The sequence below is a fragment of the Myotis daubentonii genome, chromosome 3, assembly GCF_963259705.1.
Source record: "Myotis daubentonii chromosome 3, mMyoDau2.1, whole genome shotgun sequence".
Taxonomy (NCBI): domain Eukaryota; kingdom Metazoa; phylum Chordata; class Mammalia; order Chiroptera; family Vespertilionidae; genus Myotis; species Myotis daubentonii.
The window spans coordinates 117,535,288-117,562,235 of NC_081842.1; the positions used below are offsets into that span (position 1 = coordinate 117,535,288).

Here is a 26,948-nt window from a genome sequence, read left to right on the forward strand (position 1 = left end):
TATGCTTGTGATCCCCTCTCTTTCTTTTTCTTCTTCTTAACACAGTTTCTTTTATAAAAAAAAATAATCTTTATTGTTAAGATTATTACAGATGTCCCTCTTTTTTCCTCTCATAGCTCCTCTCCATCCAGTTCCCACCCCACCCCAGGTCCTCGCCACCCTATTGTCTGTGTCCATAGGTAATGCATACGTGCATATAAGATCTTTGTCTAACCTCTTCTCACACCGCCCCCCAACCCCTTCGCTCTGAGAATCGTCAGTCTTTTCCATTTCCATACCCCTGGTTCTATTCCATTCACCAGTTTATTCTGTTCATCAGATTTTTTTTTCCATTTGATTTTTGGATTCACTTGTTGATAGATATGTATTTGTTGTAACTTTGTTGTTCATAATTTTTATCTTTACCTTTTTCTTCTTCCTCCTCTTCTTAAAGAATACCCTTCAGCATTTCATATAATATTGGTTTGGTGGTGATGAACTCCTTTAGCTTTTTCGTGTCTGTGAAGCTCTTTATCTGACCTTCAATTCTAAATGATAGCTTTGCTGGGTAGAGTATTCTTGGTTGTAGGTTCTTGCTATTCATCACTTTGAATATTTCTTGCCACTCCCTTCTGGCCTGCATAGTTTCTGTTGAGAAATCAGCTGACAGTCATATGAGCACTCCCATGTAGTTAACTGTTTTTCTCTTGCTGCTTTTAAGATTCTCTCTTTGTCTTTTGCTCTTGGCATTTTAATTATGATGTGTCTTGGTGTGGTCCTCTTTGGATTCCTCTTGTTTGGGGTTCTCTGTACTTCCTGGACTTTTAAGTCTATTTCTTTCACCAGGTAGGGAAAGTTTTCTGTCATTATTTCTTCAAATAGGTTTTTAGTATTTTGCTCTCTCTTCTTCTGGCACCCCCATAATTCGGATGTTGGTATGCTTTAAGTTGTCCCAGAGGCTCCTTACACTATCTTCATATTTTTGGATTCTTTTTGCTTTTCCATTTGGGTGTGTTTTGCTTCCTCATATTTCAAATCATTGATTTGATTCTCAGAATCCTCTAATCTACTGCTGAATCCCTGTATATTATTCTTTATTTCAGTCAGTGTGTGCTTAATGTGTGACTGGTCCTTTTCCTTTTTTTTTTTTTTTTTTTTTTTTTTTTTTTTTTTTTTGGCATTCTCACTAAGATCCTTAAAAGTCTCACTAAGTTCCTTGGAGGTTTCTAGAAGATTCTTGAGTAATTTTATAACTGTAGTTTTGAACTCTATATCTAGTAGTTTGCTTTCTTCCATTTCTTTCATTTGTGACATGTTTTTTTGTCTCCACATTTTGGCTGCTTCCCTGTGTTTATTTCTATGTATTGGGTGGCTGCTAAGTCTCCTTGAGTTGATAGAGTAGCCTTGTGTAGTTGGTGTCCTATAGGGCCCAGTGACTCAGCTTCCCCAATCACCTGAGGTGGACACTCTTGGTGCCCCTCTTTGTGGGCTGTGTGCACAGTCCTGTTGTAGTTGAGCCTTGATTGCTGTTGATAGCTCTGGGAGGAATTGATCTCCAGGCCAATTGGCTGTCAGGACCAGATGCGACTACAGTAGGAGAGCTGTTGTGCAGGAGACACCCTTATGGAGCAGGACTTGCTTCAGTGGGGCTTTGGTGCTCACTGAGTCTGCCCCTTGAGTGTCACTTATGGATGTGAATATTTGTAATCTCTTATGGTCTCACACTGACCACTGGTACACTGGCTCTTGGATCTCCAAGGAGGTGCAAAGTCAGCCACTACCTGGAGCCACCCAGCAGGAGCTACAGAGAGATCTGCAGATTCCTCCTCTTTGTCTGGGGTTTGGAGGTGCCCAGATGAGGCCCAGATGGGAAGTCAGGCAGGCTGGTGCTGGTGCCATTTTTTGGGCCTTTTATTGATAGGTTTGCATCTCCCTGATCCAGCTGCATCTTGTTTAACAGTTTTCGCCTGAGAAAGGACAGACCATTCATATGCAAAAGCCGCTGCCCACAGCTTGGGTGGGGTGTAAATTGGGTGAGGCGGGGTCTCAGGGACTCACTAGGGTGGAGCAAACAGAAATGGCTGCCAGTCAGCCCTGCACCAGGGAGGTCTCAGCATGGGAACAATGACCGCTGCGAGCACCTCCATCTGGAAGAAAGCCGCCCCCGTGTTCCTGCCCCAAGCCAGACAGTCCAGTTTCTCCCCATATGAGCTCGCCTGGCACTGGAGCTCAGAGGAAGTGGGAGCTTGTAAATACAGTTCGTGGTGCCAGGCTTTTAAGAGGAGCAGCTTGGTCTCCAGCAGCCTGTGTGTCACTCAGCCCCAATCCACACTGATTTTTTCAGTTTGTAATTCTTACGGTCTATAGGGACTTCTTTCCCCAGCTCTGGGACCCTGGGCTGGGGGTCTGGTGTGGGGTTGGGACTCTGCTCCTCCAGGCAGCCTCTGCAGAGGCAATCTTCCTCCCAATTAAAAAAGCAGCACATGTGATGGTTATAAGATAGCGTCATAGGTAAACACCGGAAATTTCTGCCTTGCACAACCACTTCAAAAATACAACTAAAAGACAAAACGGACATCATCCAGAACCACAGGAAGGCTGTCTGAGTGGAAATTCTACAACTAGAAGGAAAGAGAAAAGCATACCGAGACTCAGAGGAGGTGCGGAAGTAAAGTGCAGAGGTACGGAGGCGCACGCGGCAAGGGCTGGCAACTGAGGACACCAGTGTCTTTTTCAACCGGGAGGGAGTCACAAGCTCCCGAAGGCTCTGAACTCCAGTTCCAGGCGAGTCTCTCAGGACCCAGACTCATACGGGGAGAAACTGGACTGTCTGGCAGCGGGTGGAACTCGGGGGCGGCTTTCTCTCAGAGGTGCTTGCAGCGATTACCGGGACACAGACCCTGGGCCTCCTAGGGCAGGACTGAGGATCAGCCATAGCTGTTTGCTCCACCCTGTTGATTCCCTGAGACCCCACCCCACCAAAGCTGTGCGCAGAGGCTTTTGCATATGAATGCCCTGGTCCTTTGCAATCTAAAAACTTCCCCCACCTGGTGGAAGAAATAGACTTAAAAGTCCAGGAAGTACAGAGAACCCCAAACAAGAGGAATCCAAAGAGGACCACACCAAGATACATCATAATTAAAATGCCAAGAGCAAAAGACAAAGAGAGAATCTTAAAAGCAGCAAGAGAAAGAAACCCAGTTACCTACAAGGTAGTACCCATACAACTGTCAGCTGATTTCTCAACAGAAACTATGCAGGCCAGAAGAGAGTGGCAAGAAATATTCAAAGTGATCAATAGCAAGAACCTACAACTAAGATTACTTTACCTAGCAAAGCTATCATTCAGAATTGAAGGTCAGATAAAGAGCTTCACAGACACGAAAAAGCTAAAGGAGTTCATCACCACCAAACCAGTATTATATGAAGTGCTGAAAGGTATCCTTTAAGAAGAGGAAGAAGAAGAAAAAGGTAAAGATAAAAATTATGAACAACAAATACATATCTATCAACAAGTGAATCTAAAAATCAAGTGAATAAAAAATCTGATGAACATAGTAAACTGGTGAATATAATAGAATCAGGGGCATAGAAAGAGAGTGAACTGACAATTCTTGGGGGGTAAAGGGGTGTGGGGGTGTGGGAAGAGACTGCACAAAAATCGTACACCTATGGATGAGAACAGTGGGGGGGTAAGGGCAGAGGGTGCATGGGAACTGGGTGGAGGGGAGCTATTGGGGGGGGAGAGGAACAACTGTAATAATCTGAACAATAAAGATTTATTTAAAAAAAAAAAAGCAGCACATGTGAGTGCTAGTTCATCCCGTTCTGCACCTCTGCACCTCCTACCAGCCTCAATGTGCTTTCTTCTTTCTCTAGTTGTAGTACTTCCACTCAGCCAGCTTTCCCATGGTTCTGGATGATAGTTGTTTTGTATTTTAGTTGTAATTTTGATGTGGTTGTGGGATGCAGCAAGTACAGGCATTTACCTATGCCGCCATCTTGGTTTCCCCCTTAAAACAGTTCCTTTAACATTTCTTGCATTGCTGGTTTGGTGGTAATATACTCCTTTAGCCATTTTTTTCTGGAAAGCTTTTTATTTCACCTTCAATTTTGAATGATAGATACAGTAGTCTTGGATTTAGGCCCTTGCTTTTCTTTACTTTGAGTACTTCATACTTCATGCCACTCCCTTCTGGCCTGAAGTGTTTCTCTTGAGAAGTCAGCTGACATTCTAATGGGTACTCCTTTGTAATTTTTTTTTTCTATCTCTCTCTTGCTGCATTTAAGGTTCTTTCTCTGTCTTTAACATTTGCCATTTTAATTATGATGTGTCTAAGTGTGTGTCTCTTTGGGTTCATGTTGTCCCAGAGCTCCCTTAAGCTATCTCCCTGCTTTCTAAATCTTTTTTCTATTTGCTGTTCTTATTGGGTATTTATTTCTACCTTGTCTTCCAGATCGCTGATTCAATCCTCTGCTTCATCCACTTTACTTTTAATCCCTTCCAGTGTGTTCTTGATATCAGATATATCATTCTTCATTCCTGTCTTGTTCAGCATGAAAATGGAATCATGACCTCTATTTCCCTTTTCATGCTGTTGTTTTCTTTATGCACTAAGTTTTCCTTAATCATATTTTTTTTAAAAAAATGTCTTTTTATTGATTTCAGAGAGGAAGGGAAAGGGAGAGAGGATAGAAACATCAATGATGAGAGAAAAATCATTGATTGGCTGCCTCCTGCATGCCCCACACTGGGGATTGAGCCCACAACCTGGGTATGTGCCCTGACTGGGAATTGAACTGTGACCTCCTGGTTTCTAGGTCAGTGCTCAACCACTGAGCCATGCTGGCCTTAAGCATCTTTATAACCATTGCTTTGAACTCTATGTCTGATAGGTTGCTTGCCTCCCTCTTATTTAGTTCTTTTTCTGGATATTCCTTTTCTCTCATTTGAGGGTTGTTTCTTTGTCTCCCCATTTACCTGTCTGCTTGTATTTGCTTCTATGTATGAGATAGAACTGCTATGCCTCCCTCCCAGTCTTTGTGGAATGACCTTATGTAGAAAGTGTGTTAAGGGGTCCAGTGGCATAGTCTCTTTGTTCACCTGAGCTGGATACTCTAGGAATGATCCTTATGTGTGCTGTTTGTGCTCTCCTGTTGTAATTGGGACTTGATTGTTGATGTCCCGTTTGTGGGAGGGATCTTTCCTCTCATTGGATGCCAGTGAGCTTCATCCCCAATGTCCTCGTGCCAGCTGTTATACAGGTGCTTTGGGTCCGCTATTTGTGGGGCTAGCTGGATTTTTCTCTGATGTTGTTGAATCTGGTCCCTTGATGTGTCTATCCTGCGCCTCATGGTAGCTGCTCAAGTGCAGGTGTATGTGAGTCACTGTCCCTTTCTGGTCCTAGGCAGCCTGATTGAGGTCTAAGAAGTTGAATCCTCTTGTAGTCCAGTGGTCAGGGACTTCTTAGCCCAGAGGCTGGATCTGTCTTGAGTCTCACACTTTATTGACCCTGTTTTGACCTGCACTTCCTTCCCCCATGGAGCTAGTCCTGCAGCTGTCAGCTGCAGCGTTTGGGGTCCCAATGGCTTTTGCCTCACTGAGCAGTATGGGGTAGTGTCCGTGGTGGGGACCCAAACTGCTGTTTTTGACTAATTAGAGCAGGTGTCAGCTCTGGCAGTGGCAGAGTGTGGTGGATGGAGCCCTACACTGGGAGCTTAGGCGCCTGGATTCGCTCACCAGTGCTGCCCCTTCAGGGCTGTGCTCTCATTCTGTGCAAGCCTCCATTTCCCCATGTGTGCATTGAAGGTGTTGGACTAGAAACAACCCTTCCCAAATAGGTGAGGGTACATGGGTTTGCAGACTGCCCCCTCCCCCCCGCCTCCCCAGAATTTCCAAGTCTTCAAGCTAAAAGTAAAACTAAGCAATCAGGCTGGAGCACCCGGTTTCTTTATGGTACCTGAGTGGCTCAGCTAACTATGCCCATGGAACTTGACTTAATGAAGACAAGTTTATTGGGTGATAGTCTGCACTAGATGTTAGGCTCAGTCCTGAGGATACAGTAGGGGATAAGACAGCCTGGAATGGGCTGACACAAACAAGGGTCTACACCAAAACTGAATTACAGAAGGTATAGCTGCACTGGAAATGAGCAGAAGTGACAGGAACTTGGCCAGTACGGGGTCAGTGAGGACTTCCCTGAAAGGATGCTTAAAGAGGGACCTGAAACATGGGTGTGGCCACCAGGTGAAGATGTGGGAGAAGAATCCCAAATCTTGACTTAGGAAAGACAGTGCAGACCTGAGGCCAGCAGGCAGGTGCTGGCCAGCTTGAGGCACAAAGAGAACAGTGTGGCTACAGTGTGGTGGTGCTGGGGGACTGTGGTTTTCAGTGAAATTAGAGCCATGGGCAGAGGCCAGATTGTGTCAGGTTCTTACAGGATGTGTTAAGGATTTAGACTCACTCTCTGGGCAGACCTTGAAGGGTTTTAACCTAGGTGTGATATAATCATATTTGGTTGTCTCCTTAGGGTCTGAAACCTTATTTTTCCCCCACAGGTTCTTGATATTGAAATTCCAGCTTCACAAACACTAATTCTGTCAGTGTGCACATTACCCCCAATGAATGTAATACAACAAAGTGAAGGCCACAAAGCCAGGGCAGACAGAGATGGCAGGCAGCCCACTGGGCTCACCACTGGCTCCAGAACTTACTCCACCTTTCCAGCCTCCCAGACCACCCAGTTGAGATATGCACCTAACAAATCTGACAAGTTGCTACAAATCCATCTGCAAAGAGAGTGATGAGGATGACGTTTGGGGAGAGGTTCTTTTGAGGTCGGATCCATGGAAGTGGGTAGAGATAGAAGAAGGTTTGAGAAGGGGGCATCTTTGGCAGGCAATGAAAGACTGGAAAACAGTAACTCACATGTGTTCATTCAGTCAGTACATTTTACGCGGTCTCTGATTCAAATGGAGCTGTGGTAGAAATGAATAGAGATGAATGAGGCTCAAAGAGCTCACACTTACATGGAGGCCTCCAGGGTTTGTTCCCAGGTTCTGACTCTGAGTTCAGGCTGAGACGTCTTGTGCCCTTCCAGTCCCTGACTTGCCAGATGCTTTTCTGTTACTGGAGCTGAAGGTGCAGGTTGCCTGGACAGGGAATATGGAATCCTAGGTTTGAATCCTCATTCCGCCTCCAAGTTGCAACTTCCATTTTCTTCTTTATAAAATGTACAAAGGAAATAAATGCTCTCTGAGATAATATCCCAGCACATATTTTACATTTCAAGCCCATCCCCTGGCTGGCAGTGGGAACTCATGAGGAGGAGTGGGAAGGGCAACATTTGAGTTAGGATTTTCTCTGTTAACTACTTCCAGCCCTGTCCCAGAGGCCTCTGTGAGATGGTGTTCCACGGGGACAGCCTGCTGCTGTGAAAAGCTGTGACTGAGCCTCTCTCTGACCCTGCAGGTGTACCCTTTGCTCCCGGGCACGGCAACCATCATGATCCACGACTTGTGCCTCGCCTTCCCAGCCCCAGCGAAGGTTGATGTTTATGTTTCAGACATTCAGGAGCTGTACGTCCGAGTAGTAGACAAGGTCAGTGGCAGCTTCCTGATCTTCCCCTTCTCTGCTGATTCACAGAAACCAGGAAGATGCTGTGGTCATGGGAGATATTTTTTCTCACATTCTTTGCTTTTTCTCCTGGTTGCTATGTCCCTCCTGGGTTGCTGTGAGCGGCACTGCTGTCTCTCATCTCTGCTCTTCTGTGCACATAGTGCAGAATGAGCTCTGAGCGCGCTTCTTCAGCCCAGTGGGCAACAATAAAGCCTGGCTGCAAATCCCGCTTGGAGCTGCCTCCACAGCAGCCTGGGCCAGGGATCCCTGTCCTGCAGCTGGTGCGGGTCACTAGCCAGCTGGGTGCACACCTTGTGGAACATGATATTTTCTCCCCACTATGTAGCTTTTGGAGTCTCAGGAATTTCATTGGCAATTGAATGAAGCTCACTAATGCCAAGTCTTTTGCAAAGTAAATACATAATAGATATAGGCTTTTCTTTAATGTAAATAGGAAATGTTTATACTCCAAATACCTAAAGTAACTGTAGCTAGATTTACGGAGAGTTATGTTGGTTCCTATTTTTCTGAGTGGAGAGAATGGTTAATTAAAAGGGAAGTGTTTAAGCAGCTTAGACAACTTAAAAAGCCAATATTCTCTTACACAGCCTCAAATATTCCTCCTATGGTCTCATTTTCACTGGTGATTTGCTGACCAGATTTCACTTAGCATTTCTGACTCCCATTTCCTAAAGTTCTTACTGTATGTATTATATGCTGCCAGGTGTGAGATATTCAGTCATTATGCACTTATTGAACTACACTACATCGGCTGCCATTCTAAGCTGTGCCTTGTCTAACTCGATGGTTAGTTCTTTAAGAGTGGGGAGTGTAATTTATGCATCTAAGTAACTGCTTGTATACAGCAGTTATTCCATTGATTTTCATTTGTTGATTGGCTCATGGTCTGGAAGTCAATCCAGGTGACCTGTCCCTAATTTCCAGGTCTGGGGGTTTGAGGTTGGTGACATTTCTCAGAAGGTCGTAGGTTGCTATAGGTGGTGGAGTTGGTCATTCCAAACCTCCTGAATCTGTTCCCTGTGATATAGGTGGAGATTGGGAAGACAGTCAAGGCATATGTCCGTGTGCTGGACTTGCACAAGAAGCCTTTCCTGGCCAAATACTTTGCCTTCATGGACCTGAAGCTCCATGCAGCCTCCCAGATCGTCACATTGGTGTGAGTTCCCCAGGGGTCAGGACAGAGCATCTCAGGGACGGTGCTGACAGGTCTGTCTGGGGGAGAAGTCCCAGCCCTTCCCTCTGTTCCAGCTCCCTTGACGAGGCCCTTGACAACTACACTGCCACGTTCCACATCCATGGTGTGGCCATTGGCCAGACCAGTCTCACTGCAGTTGTGACTGATAAAGCTGGACAGAGAATCAACTCAGCCCCACAACAGATTGAGGTAAAGTTGTTCCTCTTCATGCCACGTGGGGTCAGCCCAGCCCCTAGTGGGCACACGGGTGGAGAGGGGAGGACGTCCTTTTTGTGGTAGGCCATTTTAGCATCTGTGTCCTACAGTGTGCCTTGATTACCAGCCTCAGGGAGCTGAGGGCAGCCCCAGAGGAAGGGCTGAGCTACGTTAACCTCCCTCTGGGACATGGGGGCATTGATGTTGCTCAGAGAAAGGAAGCCCCTTATCACCCAGCAGGGTAATGGCAGGCACTCTAAGCTGCTGTAACACCAGACAGAAGTTGTGGACAGCTGTGCGGATGCTCCTCTTGGCAATCAGTCTGAATGTTAGATGGGACCCTTAGAAGGGGCAAGCTTTCGGGATGGGAGTGCCTGGAGCAAGCAACTACTGGATAGGGGAGCACTGAGCTCCCCCCAGCATCATCTCAGCAAGTGGCTTGGGCTGTCATGTGGTGTTAGCTTTTGACCGGACCCCCATAGTCACCAGGGACCTAGGCAGCCATGACCAAGAAGTCCTGCCCAACTTTATTCTTCTTCAGCAGCACTAGACTGTTTGGCTCCTGCTTGCATCTTCCAAGGGTCTCGGCCACACATGGGCTTGTGCGCTGTATGTTAATTAATCTATGTCTGACACTGGTGGATGTGAACCTTGCTTCCACATGGAAGTGCACCTTTCTCCTGGTGGAATGGAGTTCATTTCTGCCTATAAATAGCTCAGCCCTGAGACTAATCCTCACACACAAAGTAGCCTCTCAGCCACTGGCTCTTTTGCTCACCCTTAAGCTCTCCTCTTGCCAGGTGGGGGTTGGGGAACAAGAGGAAGATGTGGGGCTTTGCCTTGCTGCAGAGATGGGGCATCCTCCTCCCTACCCCTGGGCCCACTTTCTGAGAAGTTTTGAGGGCATTGAAATAGAGGTAATTTGTCAATAGGAATTTAGAGAAATTTGGGAAAGAGGCAAATTTCCCAAGATGAGTTGGGGAAATCTGAAAGGCAGTGGATTTGAAACTGACACAGAGCGAATCTCCCAGATCACAGGACCCACCTGATCCTACAGGTCTGGGCTGGAAAATGCATCTCTAATGGTTCCTAGGAGACCTTCACAAGCAGTAGGACACACCCCCAACCACAGAGTCTTGGGCCCGTGGGTGGGATGAGAGCCTATGGGAGCCACTCAGGCTCCCCCAGAGTTGGCACAGGACCCCAAGGCTCTCCCGGGTACCCCTTCACAGAGGAGTGATTTCCACGCACCATGTTCCCTTCTCCCTGAAAATGGTGAGTGAATTATGCCCAACAGCATGAGCTTGGAATGCAATGGTCCCTTCTTTCTCTTTTGTCTCCACACCCAGGTCTTTCCCCCATTTAGGCTGATACCCAGGAAGATGACGCTGATTATTGGGGCCATGATGCAGGTATGAGCCAAAGGCCACATCCTTATGCCACCCACATCCAGGGCCAGGGACCAGCAGGCAGTAGCCGCACACTCTGCCCGGGCTCCAGGTGTGCCCACCTGCCGTGGGCATCGACAGTCTGAAATGGAGTGCTCTGGGATGTTAGCACTCTCATCCTCTGAAGACAAGGTGTGGTTGCCAGGAGGATAGGGGTTGACGGCACTGCTGTTTCTCCCCATTCCAGATCACCTCTGAGGGAGGCCCCCAGCCTCAGTCCAACATCCTCTTCTCCATCAGCAACGAGAGCCTGGCAGTGGTGAACTGCGCTGGGCTGGTGCGGGGACTCGCCGTTGGCAACGGCACCGTGTCCGGGGTCGTCCAGGCCGTGGATGCTGAGACCGGAAAGCTCGTCATCGTGTCTCAGGTAACAGGCCTGGGCTCCATCAGAGATGGGTGCTTTCTGAGTCTGCACTCTCACGATGGGGTGTACTGCCCCCTAGCAGCTGCAGGGTGATCATCTGTGAAGGGGAGGCAGCTCTGGTTACTGGGTTTGGGCTCTGCTCCCAAAGACCATCCCTCTCTGAGGGTCTTGCTTCTGCCTTCTGAAGCTATAATCCCTGTCTGTCACCTAGATCAGCCCTGCCAACTCGAGGCACCTGGATTCTTCTCCAGACTGAGTTCCTAACTTCTTTTTAAGGAACAGGGTCTCCAGCCCCTGCCCTGGGGATGGTGCCAGCCATGGTGACAGACTCTGCCCAGACCACTGTGCACCCCTCCTGTAGCCTCAGCGCCTGGCAGTTGTGCCCCTCTCCCTGTTTCTAGGTGAGGGGCTAGGGAACCTGCTAGAGGCGCCGGTGACTACACCGCAGTTCTAGGACTGACCTGGGCCTGCCGACAGCAAAGCTCTCAGTCCCTTTGTTCCTTCAATTCAAGCAGGAAAGAGAAAGGGTGCTGTTGGCTCTCTCACACGTTGTGGATTACAGTGTGAGTTTTCAGAGGTGTGCGCTGGCTTGGCTTAAAAGCATAAATAATAGACACCAACAGTATTTTGGGCCTGGATTTGTATTTCCAGGAGAAACAAAACTGGAATCTTCTACTAATATCTTTGGCTCCTCTAGAGGTTGTCTTTCAAGCCTCTTTGCTGAGTGGGGGCATTTCCTGGTTGCTTTTCTGGGTCAACATGATGCTGGAAAGCCTAGCTAGGGGAGGCCTCTCCTTGGGAGAGCCCCACTACGCCATGTCGGTGGGACTGACTCCAAGCACATGAAAGTTGGTGTCCCCAAATCTGATGACTTCCCTTCTTTCCGGGGGGGTGGGTACCTCTTTGGGCCCCTGGAAAGGAGATGGGAGATCATTTCCACCTCCTGAGAAGGGCTCAGATCACTTGGAATCTTCCTAATACTTTGGCCTACAGTGACCGACAGAGCATCTCAGGGGAGGCTGCCTCATGCTTATGGCTGTGATGCAAAGCCGGGCCTAAGGAGAGCATTTTGTTTTGTGTAATGTTTCAAAGCCCAGTCATCCTGTTCCTTGCTGGAACTGGGACCCTGGAAGAAAGGAGCTGGGGCACGTGCTGCCCGGGGAGGGAGGCTGATGCACCGTCCTCCCCCAGGCTGACTCTGAGCTGACATTGAGTTCACTGATTTACTCCTTTCTCCAGCAGTTTCAGTGTCTTCCATGTACCCCAGTTAAACTGTGCAGTCCTTTTGAATCGTGGAGGTGGACACTGGTTCTGCCTGTCAATTTGCTAAAGATCAGAAAGTGTTGGGAACGTAAAAGTCTACCTTGTGGCACATCATGTTTTAGATAGGTGTCTTGGAGAATAAATTAAGGAACAAGGAGGCTCTGCCCTTGTTTTCTCTCTAGAGAGAGTATTGCCATAGAAACTGGCTTACTTTTCCCCTCTTGGGGCCCCAAGTGGCTGAAATGGCAGCTGACTAGAAATTTGGCCAAAGGGACACATAGCCATGCATTTCCCTCCTGGCTATCTCTGCTCATTGTGGTCTAACCTTGCTGGGCCACCCCTCTTTCTGTGTCTCCATCTGGCAGGTTGGGGACGGGGGGCTGCTGGGAGGAGACCCTAATGCCCCTTGTCAGAGGGAGAGGCTATACAAGCCCAGGCAGGTGCGAGCTCAGCCCGAGGCCCGCGTGTCCCCGAAGGGATTGTGATTCTGGTCTGAAGCTTCCAGTTCTCTCTGTCCAAGAATCAGCACCCAAGGTCAAGGGGTGGACCAGGGCTGGCAGGGGGAGACCGAGTAATGAGAACGATAAAGGAAAGGAAGGGACTAAGGGCTTATTGAGGACCTACTATGTGCCAGGCATTAGCCCAGATCACAAAATACAGGAGATGGGCTCAGTGCAAGGGCTTAAGGGTCTTACTAACAGTACTCAGCATGAGTCAAGAGTACTATGAAGAAGCCAATCAAGTTCGGCTAGGTTTATAGGAGAATAAAGTTCAGAATGAAGGAAGATGTAAAATCTGCTCTAATCAGACTCTGCCTGGCTCCTGCATTTGTCCATCTACTGTGCTCAGTCAGAGAGCAACAGGCTGGATTTGGGGTTGGGAGTTGGGAGGGTCTGGAGACCTGTACTTCCCAGCCTAGAGAAGAACAGTCCCCAGTCACTGCCCCCAGTCTCCGCAGTGCTGACCTGGAGCACCTGGATCCGACAGATCTGTAGGCTCAGAGAGCCAGGCTGGGGCCCGGCCCTCCCCCAGGGAGTGGGAGAGGCAGTGACCAGGTCCGTGTGAGGTGAGCCACCCACAAAGCTAAGCCACCTCTGCAAGAGAAGCATTGGGCTAGACATCCTGTGGATGCCTTCTAGCCATGTGACTGAGCGAGCCTCGGAGGAAGCAGGGGTCCCTTCCCGAAACCACTGTTGCTGGCACAGTCCCATCCTCAGCCCATCTGAGCTCCAGAACTCTTTCCCCAGGACCTCGTGGAAGTGGAGGTGCAGCTCCTGCAGGCAGTGAGGATCCGAGCCCCCATCACTCGGATGAGGACAGGGACCCAGGTGAGGTGGACCCCTCTCCAGCCCCTCCTCTCTGTGCTGTCTGAGCAGCCTCTGGCAGGTTTGGGGCTCTGAATTCTGGTTCAGGATGAGCTTAGGGGAGCCACTGCTGGGAGCAAGGGCCCTGCAAGATGAAGAGAGGAGAACATAGGCAGGGACCCAGGCGGGGTGTGATGGCTGCTGGGGACTGCAGGTCCTGAGAGGTCTAGGGGTCATTTCAGTCATGGTGTCTCTCAGCCAAGGTGAAATACAGCCCACGGCTCAAAAAGGATGGGTGGGGAGGTGCTTTTCTATCACACCTTCCGAACCTGTGCAGCCCCCATCTCTGGTGAGGGCAGAGTCGAGGCAGCTCATGTTGCACAAAGGAGACACGAACGTCCCTGGTCAATGGAGAGGCAGATGGGGCAGTGCCCAGAGCTTCCAGGGGTGCTCCTGGCAGTGGACTCTGCTGATCACAGGCCTGGTATTTCCCCCACAGATGCCTGTTTACATCACCGGAATCACTAACAACCAGAACCCTTTCTCCTTTGGTAATGCTGTGCCAGGCCTGACCTTCCACTGGTCGGTCACCAAGAGGGACATTCTAGACATCCGGGGGCGGCACCACGAGGTAAGCATCTACCCAGAGCCTCCCCTCCATCCCAGGCCAGAGTTTGGGCAGGGAGGGCCCTCCCCAACTCTGCACACTAGGTCTGCATCTTCATACAAGGCCAGTCCTAGCCCTTTTCTGCTCTCTGTCTTGAGGCTTATCAGGACACCGCCCAAACACTGCCACCATTCTCTCTCCCCCGATGTGTGTCCTCGACTCTCAGTCCTGTGTCTGGGAATACGGTCTCCCAGCGATCCTTCCCATAGTGCTCAAGGACTGTGTGCAGCCCTTTTCACTTGAGGCTCATTCTTGCTAACCACTATAGAGGAGTTTATGGCTAAGCTACTAACAGAAGGCAACAAAAATTACAGCCTTGTGGGGGCATCAGAAAAGTCCTAGAATGTCATAGGGTTGCTAAACTGTATCTTCTACCCACTTTCTGAGATGATGCTGGAAGCCCTGGGGTTTTCTTCTGGTCTATCCCAACGGCTCTCCAGTGGGGGGGCTCTGCCGTCCTCAGATCTCAGAGCTGGCAAGTGTTGGAAATTACTTACTTAAACCTCTCTTTGTGTTAACTGGAACTCATACCTGGGAAGGGACTCACCTAGGGTTGCCCAGTGAGCCAGTGGGGAGAAGGAACTGGGTGCCAGGCCTGGTGACTCCAGGCTGCCACCCCAGTTAGGGCTTGGGTGTACAGGACCCGAGTGGGAGGTGGTTCTGGGATAGTCCTTCTTGTCTTATCTGTGAATAGTGATGGGGGGCGCGGGGACCTGTGATGGGGAGGAGCCAGGCCCAGGGATGAAGTTTCCTAGGGGCTGCCAAAAGCTCATCTAGTATAGGGCAATTTTTTCCCCAGGCCACCCAGGAGGGCCAGGGTCCTGTCCCCAGTGCCAGCACTTCCCCAGGCAGTTTCCTTGGTATGTGGGCAGTGACTTCTTCACAGACATCATAACAGAGAGTTCTGCAGGGAAGCACTGCCAAGCCTAGAGACCCTCTCAGTCAGTGGTCAGCAAACTGCGGCTCTGCAAACCGCGGCTTGCGAGCCGCATGCAGCTCTTTGGCTCCTTGAGTGTGGCTCTTCCACAAAATATCAGCTTTTCCACAAAATACCGACTTCTGCGCATGGGCCACGAAGTTTCAATCGCACTGTACGGTGCGCCCGCACGTGGTATTTTGTGGAAGAGCCACACTCAAGTGGCCAAAGAGCCGCATGTGGCTTGCGAGCCACGGTTTGCTGACCATGGCTCTAGGTGATTCATAACCACCTCCACACACTAAAGGCTCTGAGAAGTCCTGCGTGGAAATGCTGGCTATGGTGGGTTGACCCAGCGTTTTCTGCATTCACCCATGAATGAACACGGTGACTCAGTATGGGGCACTCTGCTCGCCCTGGGTGATTGCAATCTGCGCACTTGGGGTCAGCAGGCCTGACCAGGGCAGGAAGGCTGCAGCCTTTGAGAACAGTCTGGGGCTCCGTCTGGCTCCGCCCTTTGGGGGTGCTGGGGCCCCAGGGCTCTCCCTGAAAACATATTTGGTGTCTGTCCCAGGCGTCACTCCAGCTCCCGTCGCAGTACAACTTTGCCATGACCGTGCACGGCCGGGTAAGAGGCCGGACCGGGCTGAGGGTGGTGGTCAAGGCTCTGGACCCCACAGCTGGGCAGCTGCATGGCCTCGCCAAAGAACTCTCTGATGAGATCCAAATCCAGGTAAAGGCCAGGTGGGCAGGAAGCACATGTGAGAGGGAGAGTAAGTGCCAGCCCAGTGCCCTTGTCCTCAGGGGCCATGAAGGTACATGTCAGCCCTTCCACTGCCACAGGCAGGCCCTACCCCGAGCAGTTCTCAGTCTGCTGGGGTCGGGGTCAGGGTGTATGAGCTACTCTGGGAGCCCAGAGACGTGGCTGCCGAGAGCTTCGCAGAGGAATGCATTTCAGGGGGGAGGAACCAGCTGGCGGCCGGGCAGATGGACGGCACAGGCAGGGTGGGAGGAACCGGCTGGCGGCCAGGCAGATGGACCGGCATGGGCAACGGCCTGGGGGTCTGAAATAGCTTGATGTGTTCCCAAAATAGAAAGTCACTCTGACTTTCATGGGAGGAAAAGGCTGGAAAATAGTCTGAGTCGGGCATTAACATATTGTCTGAATTTATTTTACAAACACTCTTAGAGGACCTGACTGCTAGACATGTTTCCTGTTTCCCAGAACTCCCGTAGGCCGGAGGGCAAGAGCTGCCTTAACAATAAGCCTAGGGCCCCACGGGGGTGGGGAGATGGCGGGGAGTGGCCCTTCCAGCTCCCAGTAAGTGGGTGGTGGGCCCTGTGGGTGGCCTGGGAGATGGTGTGGCCCATCACTTCACAGATGAGCCCACACCTCAGAGGGAGGTGGTCTGCTCACAGCCCTCAAGGGTACACAACCTATTCAGGAGCCGAGACCAGCAGCCCTCCTCCCACCCAGGCTCAGCCTGCACATCTCTCCAACCCACCCTCCTGCCTCCTCTGCCCTTGTGGGCCCCTCTGTCAAACTGGAGAGTTGATGCTCTGAAGAGCATTTTTAGCTTTAAGGACCCTCTTCTGCTGATCTGGGGCTCAGCAACCCCTGGGTCCTAAATTACAAGGAAAAACTGAAAGCACCCCCTAACTATTAAGAGAAAAGAAATGGGTTCAAGCCCCTTCTTCAAGAAGAAGTGAACCATCCCTAACCCGGGCACATACCCCAGTAGGGGTGAAGAAGCAGTTTTTCCAAGAAGGAAATGCCTGTTTGCCAGCCCCCCTCAACTTGGCTCACATGAGCATTGTACACAGACACTGACACACTCGTATGTGCACAGACACAGACATACAGACAAGAACTATGTGCACAGAAACATAGATACATGCAGATACATAAACACATGAGTACATGTTCTTTTTGGTTAAAATAGAATGAAGTTCTAGCACCTGTCATGGGATTAAAGACGGGCTTTGCAGCTTCCAGTCTCTCTCTGACTTGGTTTCCCCCATTGACAGCGGATGGAGTTTTGAGTGCATCAGAAACTTAGAGAAGCTGGATCCAGCCCACAGATGTGTTTTATTTGGCTCAGCGCTTTGAAACAATTTTTTCTTTGTTGCCAACATTTAAAAATAAGATTTTGTATAAAAATCCAATATGCAGCTCATCCTGAAGACATGCATTTGCCATATGGCAAAATCAGCAGGAGATGAGAAGCAGCCACCCTTTAACAGCACTGTGCTCTCCAGTTTGCCACAGGCCCCATCACTCCCTGTTGTATCCTTGACAGTGAGGCTGAGTCAGTGCCATTGGCCATTCATGTTCCTTTTTGCACATACATCCTGGTGCACACACACCCCTCCCTCAACAGCACCCCCCGGGGACTGAGGTAGAGCATGCCCCTGGCTCTGTAAAGCAGCTCCCATCAGGGTGCCCAGCATGCACCTGCCTGTTTCCCTCATCCCACCTCTGGTGTCTCCTAACGGTCAGCCCTCACCAGTGCATCACCAGCTAGACTAGACAGATGCTTGCTGGCAGCAGTTTCTCATCTGTGTGCCACACTCAGCTCTCCCTGCTGAGAGAGCAGGAGATATGAGACATGATTCTGGTATATCACATGAAATAAAATGTGTCTCTGTTTTAGGTATTTGAAAAGCTGATGCTGCTGAACCCAGAAATAGAAGCAGAACAAATACTAATGTCACCCAACTCATTTATAAAGCTTCAGACAAACAGGTACACAACTGGTTTTTAGCAAGGTCATGAATCTGTGCTTGGTCCAGTAACTCGTTTATCAAAGTTGTCAACAGCTGTGGCTGCCTCAGGTACACTGGGCATCTTTCTTGGCATTGCCTTTAAAAATGGGTGTGGCCTCACATTTCTCCTTCTCTCTGTGTGGACATCCCCATTCTTCCTCATCACTTAGACCTGCAGGCCCTCTTCTCCTCATTGTGGCCTAAAAACTGTTTAATGTCTGCTGTTGAAATCCAGTACTTCAAAGGGGGAAAAGCACCAACTTGGAAGTGTTAAATTTTCCAAATCCTGTGTATCTTCAAGACTTTCCACTCAAAGTATAGTCCACAGACCTGCATGGCATCAACTGGGAGCATGTGAAAATGCAAATCTAGAGTCCTGGTGGGTTCAATTCCCAGTCAAGGGCACGTATCTAGGTTGCAGGTTCGATCCCTGTTTCAGATTGGGGCATGTGCTGGAGGCAGCCAATCAGTGTTTCTCTCTCTCTCTCTCTCTCTCTCTCTCTCTCTCTCTCTCTCTCTCTCTCTCCCCCCCCTCTCCCTCTCCCTCTCCCTCTCCCTCTCCTCTTCCTTCCTCCCTTCCTTCAACTCTCTCTCTAAAAAAATCAGTGGGGTGGGCCAGTCTGGTTCAGTGGTTGAGTGTTGACCTATGAACCAGGAGGTGAGGGTTTGATTCCTGGTCAGGGTACATGCCCAGGTTGTGGGCTTAATCCCCAGTAGAGGGCATGCAGGAGGCAATCAATTAGTGATTCGCTCTCATCATTGATGTTCCTATCTCTCCCTCTCCCTTCCTCTCTGAAATAAATAAATAAAATATATTTTTTTAAATCAATGGGGGGAAAAAGAAGAAAATGCAAATCTTGGGCACCACTCCAGACCTGCACTTTAACAGGATCTTCTGGTGATGGGAATATACATTAACGTTTGAGAAACACCTTTTAAATCATTCTGCAGACATAATTCCTACCGTGCATTCCAAGTGGATGCCTTTGGCAGCCATGACTTGCATTGGAATGCTGTTGCAAGATAGGGGGCAGTGAGGACCATAGGAGCACTTACATGTTCCATGAAACACATACACATGGTATTCATTTAACCAGATTTTCTAAATGTTAAGTTGTGTGCCAGGCTCCAGGAACAGAGGTGGATGACACATGGTGCCCTTAAGGAATTTGGTGGGGAAAAGATAGCATGATAAAAGCTATAATGAAATGAAGTTTCATTCAAGCCACAGCCCAAAGAAGGGCCTTCCATGTGAAGAGTTAGGGAAGACATGTCACAGAGATGCTTGAGCTGGGTCTTGAAGGATGCATAGGAGTTCTGCATAGGAGGGGAGGTTGATGAGGGGGTTGAAAGTTGAGGCAGAGTTTGTTTAAAGTCCTCTCAGGAGGGTCTTTGGGGCTAGGGCACCACACCTTCCTTTCTTTATGATGTTAATGAGTGTGTAAGGGATGTGAATGCTGCAGGATTTGTCTTCCACCTAGTACATGATGTCAGTGGCTTCACAGATCATTTTCTGAGCAAGTAGCTCATGTTCACCCTGTTCCCGCCCTTGGAAATAGGACATTGCTTCCCGTTCACACTGGTGTGCCTTTAGGGCGATGGGGCGGCCTCAGGGTTCTGTTCCACTCAAAGCTCCCACCTTCTTTCTGCTACACCAGGCTGCCTTATTTCAGTAAACGGAAAACAGTTTGCCTCAGAAACAGTATTTTACAGTAAATGCCCCATGTGGCTGGTGAAAGGAAATCAGCCCTCATGGTGTCTGTCTCCCTGTTGACTGGCCATGTGAAGAGCTGTTCTTGGAAGAGTGGGAAAAGATACTTTCCTTGGAACTTTTGGTTTTCCAAATCAGGTTCCTGTTAGTGACTGAAGAGGCAGGCTGCCCACAAGTAAACAGCTCTGTTTTGTGTTCCAAAGGGATGGCACAGCATCTCTGAGCTACCATGTCCTGAATGGGCCCGAGAAGGTTCCCATCGTGCACATTAATGAGAAAGGCTTCCTGGTGTCAGGGCCCACAATTGGGACTTCTACCATTGAAGTGACTGCCCAAGAGCCGTTTGGGACTAACCAGACCCTCATCGTTGCAGTAAAGGTAGGGTTCCATTATTCTCCTTTTTAGAGTAATAAAAGCAGTAGTGCGGAGGTAATATTTCTCCCCTTGCAGGTATAAAAATGAATATATTCCCCTGCAGCTGAGAAATCATATGTAAGAATTTATTTCAGAATAGCCAGGGGCAAAGTTCCTAGGTAAAAAGCTACAGCATCTTCTGGCTGTCCAAGCCAGAGGTCTTTGGAAATTATAGAGTGCAATGACCTTGTTCATAACTGGGGAAACTGAGGTACAGCACAGTCCTGTGATTTGCCAGCACTGGCACCCCAGGGTCTGGATGGGGCAGCTGGTACCTGGCACATGATTATTGCCACTGAATGCATGAGCTAGATACCGGACCCACAGTTCATTACATGACACCGGCGGCAGCCTGGACAGGTAGGTGACACATGCCATTGGCAAGAAAACCAGGATCCAGAGTGGAAGTGAGTTGCTCAAGGTCACAGTGGTTGCGAGTCAGTCTGGGTGCTGACCTGCCTTGGCCTGGCTCAGGCCTGTGTCCTCCGGTCACATCACGGTGCCTCCCGGGTCACTCCTCAGTGAGGGGAATTTGTCCTTGGACATCCCTGGGGTTTATCTTAACGTGAGATATTCCATATCTCATCACTGCCATCTCTAAATCCTAGATGACAGAGGAAGTCCATGACTGTTTTTATGTTTAGATTTTCCCTGGGTCGCAGGCCTACTTCCTTAAGTAATGGCTCTTTGTTTCAAGGTGAGTGCCTGGCAGGGAAGCTGCACCCTAGTTTCTGAGTGAGTGGAAGTGACTGACGGCTCATGGCACAGCTGTGTGCCATCACTGCACCTCTGAACGCTGTCAAAGATGTCAGGCCTGTGGGGAGCTAGCTTTTGTTCAGATTTCTCCTGGAATTAGAGACGCAAGACTGATCTTTATGGAGCTCAGGTTCTTGGGCTTCCACTCCCAAAACCCATCATTCTCGCCTTTCCCCATCGGTCCTTTCCCCGGAGCAGCTTCAGGTGTGCAGTGTCTCCAGTCAACGCTGCCTCTACGACCCAAGCAGGCAGCATTCTCCTTTAAATGCCGTAGAGCCTGGGCTTCTGAGGACAGAACAGTCAAAGCTCAGGATATCTTTGCAACGTGAATGATGATCTAATTTTCAAAGTCATAGATTTTAACTCTTGTGGGTTAAGTTGGCTCACTGTGCAGGGAGGTGGGAACCTCGTCACTAGGTTGGGACGCTCTGGGGAGCAAGGCCTTTGCTCTTCGTTGGTCGGGCCCCCAGTCCTCCCTGAGATGGGGACCAGCTAGGGACAAGCGTCTCCTTGGGAGGTGGGTTTACCAACACAGTCGTCGCCATATCTGCTTATTGTCCTTCAGGTGGCTCCGGTGTCTTACCTGAGGATCTCCCTGAGCCCTGCCCTGCACACCCGGAACAATGAGGCTCTGGCTGCCCTGCCTTTGGGGATGACTGTGACCTTCACTGTCCATTTCCATGACAACTCTGGAGATGTTTTCCACGCTCACAATTCGATCCTCAACTTTGCAACTAACAGGTAGGGTGTGGGTGCTGCTCTTTTCTCATGCGAAGTTATGTCTTAATTGTACCTACATTTAATTTAGAGATGTGACTGATGACAACACAAAGAAGCTAAGGGCATTGAAAGAAAAGTTTTGTTAGAGTTTCTAGGAAGAGGGGGCATGCCTCTCTCAAAGGGCCACCAGGGGAAGCACCAGGCGTGGCCCAGAGGCAGGAGGAGTGAGGGAAGTGTGGTTGGGAGCCTTTGTTTGCTCTGTGGCAGGATGTTATTGGGTGGAGATGTTCCCTGATGGTCAGGAAGCAAAATACAGATGTGGGGGTTTGCAGTTGGAGGGTTTACAGTAATATTTTTGTGTACCTTTGAAAGCTGGATAGCAAGGGAGGTACAGACAGCCCTTTCCACGTCTAGGCCCTGTAATCCGTGGATGCACGTCACCATTATACACTCACAAAAGTTGGTCAGAGCAAATGAGGCACACGCCTTCGGTGCTCAGGTATTCACTGGCTGCAGGCTGTGTGCAGGCTCTTCTACTGACATCTCGTTCTTCACTGTGGCCCATTGCTGAGACCCAGAGAGGTCACACAGCCAGGAAGTGAGGCTTGAATACCAGCTCCAAGTGCAATTCTTTTTGGATGACTCTTCTGAAATACAACTGCAGCCTCAGGCCTAATGTGAGGAGAAAGGGGGTGGCCTGAGTCTAGGCCTACGAAAACCCCTGAGTCCGTGGGAGAGGTGGTTCTCAAGTGTGATCCCCAGACCAGCATCATCAGCATCATTGGAGAACTCTTAGAAATGACACTGCCAGGGCCCAACGATCTCTGTTTTAATGAGGCTTCTATGAGACTCTAAAGGTTGAGCACTACGGCCCAGGGGTATGCAGTCCCAGCTCAGAGGAGGAGAGAGAAGCATCAGACCAAGAGGGTGGAATAGGCCTGGGGAGTTCTAGGCAGCACTGGGGTGGGGGCACGGAAGACAGTCCAGGTTCTGATGACCATTGCAACCCGGCCTTTCCATGCGCCCTGGAACAGATGTGTCCCCTATTGCTAAGACACCCAATGCCAGACGCTGGAGGTATGGCATGGTCGGAGAACCTGGGTTTAGAGTGAGACCCGGTTCTAGCCCAGCTCTGCTCTTTATAGGCCTGTGAGCTTGGGCAAGGCAGGTCACCTCTCCAGACCTCTGTTTTCACACCTGTCAAGAGGGGAACGTGGCAACTGAGGCTGTGGGTGTGAGGGCCTCTGCCAGCTGTGGAGTTTTGTGCACACAGTATGGACATCTGTCGGTCTGGGGTGCAGGCTGCCCTGTAGGAGGTGGAGCTGGGTGTGGCAGCCCCTAGCTACAATGCAGAAGCTACACTGGCCCTTGTGTAGTAGGAGCCTCTAACAGAGCAGTCAGGGTTCAGGAGTCAGAAGGTGTGGTGGAAGGAAGTGATGAGGCCAGGGACCCTAACCCACAGCCTCCCAGTCCAAGCCTTCACACTGGACAACACTGGCCGGTGTGGATCGAACTGTTGCCAGGCACTAGTCTGAGCACCTCTAGCTGCCGACCTAGTTTGGTGCTCACACCACGCCTGTGACAAGGGTTCCTTCTTATACTCATCTTACAGATGAGCGTGCAGAGGCTACTTTACTTGTTCAGGCTACACCGCAAAGGGCAGTCTGTGCCTCCCCAGGACATGCCCACTTCCTGTTGACAGCACTCTGCAGGCCAATTTTCTCTCAGGTCCTCTCCTTTTCCTTCTGTAGTGTGGGTGGCGATGCAGCCACTCCTGGCTGAGGCTGCGGGTTCCTCCAGAAGATGAGGTGAGGGCAGGCTTGTTGGGCCTGTGGTGCTTTCTACCTGGAGCACCTGCTAGGTGGCCGTGCATTGGAGTGACATCTGGGCTGTTGCTCAGCAAAAAGTATTGCCCAGCAGAAGACTGATGCTGCATTTCTCCCTCGAGTCAGGGCTGTTTCCTGATACTGAGAGCCCTCATATTCCTTCTGTGCCTAGGGACGAGTTTGTGCAAATCGGGAAGGGCACAACCAACAACACCTGCATCCTCCGCACTGTCAGCGTGGGCCTGACGCTGCTCAGTGTGTGGGACACGGAGCACGCAGGCCTCTTCGACTTTGTCCCATTGCCTGTCCTACACGCCATCTCTCCAGAGCTGTCTGGAGCGGTGGTGGTGGGGGACATCCTCTGTCTGGCCACTGTTCTGGTCAGCCTAGAAGGTAAGAGAGACACTGGCTGAAGGCACCCTCCCTTGTGAGACACGGGCCCTCAAAAAGATGGGAGTGGTCTCCCTGGGAGGTGCTCAGCTTCCTGCTGTGGGAGACGTACATGTAGAATCCGGATGATGCTCTAGAACAGGAGTCAGAAGACTGCCACCTTGGGCCACAGCCAACCTGTTGCCTGTTTTTTGCAAATAAAATTTTATTGAAACTCAGCAACACCCATTCATTTACTTGTCAGTAGCCATTTTCACCCAACTTTCAGTTTGGATGGTGGCATAGGAGACCTTTGGGCACACACAGCCCCAAATATATGGCCCTTTGCCACCCCTTCCCTGAAGCAACCCTGTCCAGGAGTATTCTGCCAGCGTGGAAGCGCCCTGTGTCTACACTGTCTGACACAATAGCCACTAGCAGGTAAACACTTGAAATGCAACTAATGCAGCTGAGGAACTGAATGTTTCGTTTGGTTTTATGCTAGCAGCTATCATGTGACCAGCATGCCTCTGTAAGGAAACCTAAGCAAAGAATAGCTATTGGGCCAGTTTAGTGACTTCCAAATTTCAGCCCTTCCCATGCCACCTGTACATCTATGAACTACATGTACAATTATTGATTAAATTTTTTTCAAATTGGCTATTTTTTTTACCTAATTAAATTCCTTTTAAAAGGAAGGTAAACACTGCCTTTAAAGAAAAGCAAATATAAGTTGCCATAAATAGACTGTAGTTGTTCCGTTTTTAATTTTATCTTATATAATAAAAGCCTAATATGCAGATTGACCAGCGGGATGACCAGTTGCTATGACATGCACTGACCACAAGGGGGAGACACTCAACGCAGGAGCTGCCCCCAGCTCACAGGCCCCAGGCCAAGCAAGGTGGGGTGCCAGCAGGGGCCCCCAATAGCCCCACCGGTTGCCCCACAGAGGGAGGTGACCAGCAGCAGGGGGCAGGACTGGTGAGTAGGCGGCGCCAGGCCAGCCATCGTGGGTGCCAGTGAGGGCCCATCGGTCACCCCACAGATCGGCCCTGATCATCGGCCAGGACTAGGGACCCTACCCGTGCATGAATTTTGTGCATCGGGCCTCTAGTTTATTATATTACAAACTAGGGGCCCGGTGCACGAAATTCGTGCACTGGGTGTGTGGGGGGGGGAGTGTCCCTCAGCCCAGCCTGCCCCCTCTCACATACTGGGAGCCCTCAGGCGTTGACCCCCATCACCCTCCAATCGCAGGATCAGCCCCTTGCCCAGGCCTGACGCCTCTGGCTGAGGCGTCCGGCCCGGGCAGCGGGGACCTGCAGCTGCAGCGGCCCCATGATCATGGGCTCCGCTTTAGGTCCAGGCAAGGGACCCCTAGCTCCTGGGACTGCCAGCTTCGACCATGCCCAGCTCCCATCGCTGGCTCCACCCCTACTTCCTGCTATCACTGGCCAGGGCAGAAAAGGCGCCTGATTCTCCGATCATGGCTGGGGGGCAGGGCAAAGGCGGCCCCGCCTTTGCCCTGCCCCCCAGCTCTTAGCTCCCCCCTGGGTTTCTGATCACTGTCAGTGGCGGGGGGGCTTCTTCCTGCTTTCCCTTTCGCCTCCCTGCATTGTGCCTACATATGCAAATTAACCGCCATCTTGTTGGCAGTTAATTTGCATATAGCCCTGATTAGCCAATGAAAAGGGTAGCTCGTATGCCAATTACCATTTTTCTCTTTTATTAGTGTTGATTCGTGCACCAGTGGGGTCCCTTGGCCTGGCCTGCGGGATCAGGCTGAAACTGGCTCTCCGACATCCCCAAGGGGTCTGGATTGCGAGAGGGCGCAGGCCAGGCCAAGGGACCCCACTGGTGCACGATCGGAGCTGGGGAGGGATGCGGGGGGTTGGCCAGTCAGGGAGGGAAAATGGAAGGGCTCCAGGGTGTGTCCAGCCTGTCTCACTCAGTCCTGATCAGCCGGACCCCAGCAGCAAGCTAACCTACCGGTCAGAGCGTCTGCCCCATGGTGGTCAGTGCACATCATAGTGAGTGATTGAGCAGCTTTAGCATATCATTAGCATATTACACTTTGATTGGTTGAACAGATGACCGGACAATTATCATATTAGGCTTTTGTTATATAGGATGTGATTAACTTTTAATTAAGAAATACTGTCTGGTGACGGTTCTGAGCCTGACACCTGCTTCATTTGGTCAAAAGGGACTGATAAATAATGGGGGCCAGGGACAGTGCTGTGGGGAAGAGCATGTAGAGGGTGGGGCCTGGAGGGCCAGCACCCAGGTCATCTCAGGATGGGGGAATGACTGAGAGACAAGCAGGGAGGGGTTGGGGGTGGGAGGGGCTGGAGGAGCCTTCTTGGCAGGGCAACAGTTGTGCAATATGCAGGTATGGTAGAACTTGCTGGTGGTTCCAGGTGGCTGCAGCCAGGAACATGAGGGGAGTGGGTGAGCCAGGCTTTAGAGGCAGGCAGAGCACAGTTTCTATCCTGAGGGAGATGAGATGTGAGTGTGGGGGCGGGACAGTGTGAAGACTGGCACAATCACCAGATGAGGTGGGGTTTGGCAGGTGTGTCAGATGTGGGAAAGATAGGTGACACTTTGGGCTTTCTCCCCCAGGTCTCTCTGGAACCTGGAGCTCCTCAGACAACAGCATCCTCCACATAGACCCCAAGACAGGAGTGGCCGTTGCCCGGGATGCAGGATCCGTGACGGTTTACTACGAGGTTGCTGGGCACCTGAGGACCTACAAGGAGGTGCGTTTCAGGACACACGTGGCCAAGAGGCATAGCTGAACTTCTTGGGGTGAAACTTTCAGTTTTTGGTACTGAATGATTCCCTTTTCTCTAAGAAATAACTGTCAGTGCCTCGGGAGGCAGTCAAGCTCTGGGAGTGATAAGTCTGGGGTCTGCCGCCCACTTCTGGGATTGGGACAAGTGTCCTTTCATTTCCGGCCTCTGTCTCCCTATTTTCAAATTGTGTGATGATAAGAGGCGATCTCCTAGGGTTGGTCCATCTATTTGATTCACGCTATGCCTGGAAGGGCAGGAATGCCCTGTATGGGCGTTTCTTGGGCATTGTGGCTGTGGGCAGGCCAGCCTAGCGATTTGGCATTACTAGCAAAGTTAAACCTCCTCCAACAAGTGACCTTTTGAGTCTTTCTGGAGGCAGACAAAACTGCTCTCTCTTCTGTTTATCTCCAGTTGAGAATGAATCAGTGAGCACGTCTGGCTGCACCCCAGTGTATCCCTAGAGCCAGCCTGCCTGTATGGACTCCAGCAACATCACCCAGGAGCTTGCACGTTAGTGCTGCAACTCTGCAGTTTGGGCCAACTGGGTGCAGGGAGAAGCACCTGGGGACTAATAAAGCCGTGCTCTCCTGGAATGAGCTACTTAGAGTGGTAAAGGGC

The 26,948-nt window shown here is 50.3% G+C and overlaps 1 protein-coding gene across 2 annotated transcripts in view; it reads left to right on the forward strand.

The window, feature by feature from the left end:
• NUP210 (nucleoporin 210) overlaps window positions 1–26,948 on the forward strand; it is a 126,958-nt gene that overhangs the window by 89,726 nt on the left and 10,284 nt on the right. For both annotated transcript variants that reach the window (XM_059688312.1, XM_059688313.1), the window contains exons 21-33: window positions 7,451–7,579; window positions 8,647–8,774; window positions 8,867–9,002; window positions 10,358–10,420; window positions 10,644–10,823; window positions 13,331–13,411; window positions 13,887–14,018; window positions 15,545–15,703; window positions 17,625–17,716; window positions 19,651–19,825; window positions 21,183–21,358; window positions 23,336–23,556; window positions 26,158–26,294. In XM_059688312.1, the coding sequence (XP_059544295.1) occupies window positions 7,451–7,579; window positions 8,647–8,774; window positions 8,867–9,002; window positions 10,358–10,420; window positions 10,644–10,823; window positions 13,331–13,411; window positions 13,887–14,018; window positions 15,545–15,703; window positions 17,625–17,716; window positions 19,651–19,825; window positions 21,183–21,358; window positions 23,336–23,556; window positions 26,158–26,294 (1,809 nt within the window). The remainder of the gene's footprint in view (window positions 1–7,450; window positions 7,580–8,646; window positions 8,775–8,866; window positions 9,003–10,357; window positions 10,421–10,643; window positions 10,824–13,330; window positions 13,412–13,886; window positions 14,019–15,544; window positions 15,704–17,624; window positions 17,717–19,650; window positions 19,826–21,182; window positions 21,359–23,335; window positions 23,557–26,157; window positions 26,295–26,948) is intronic.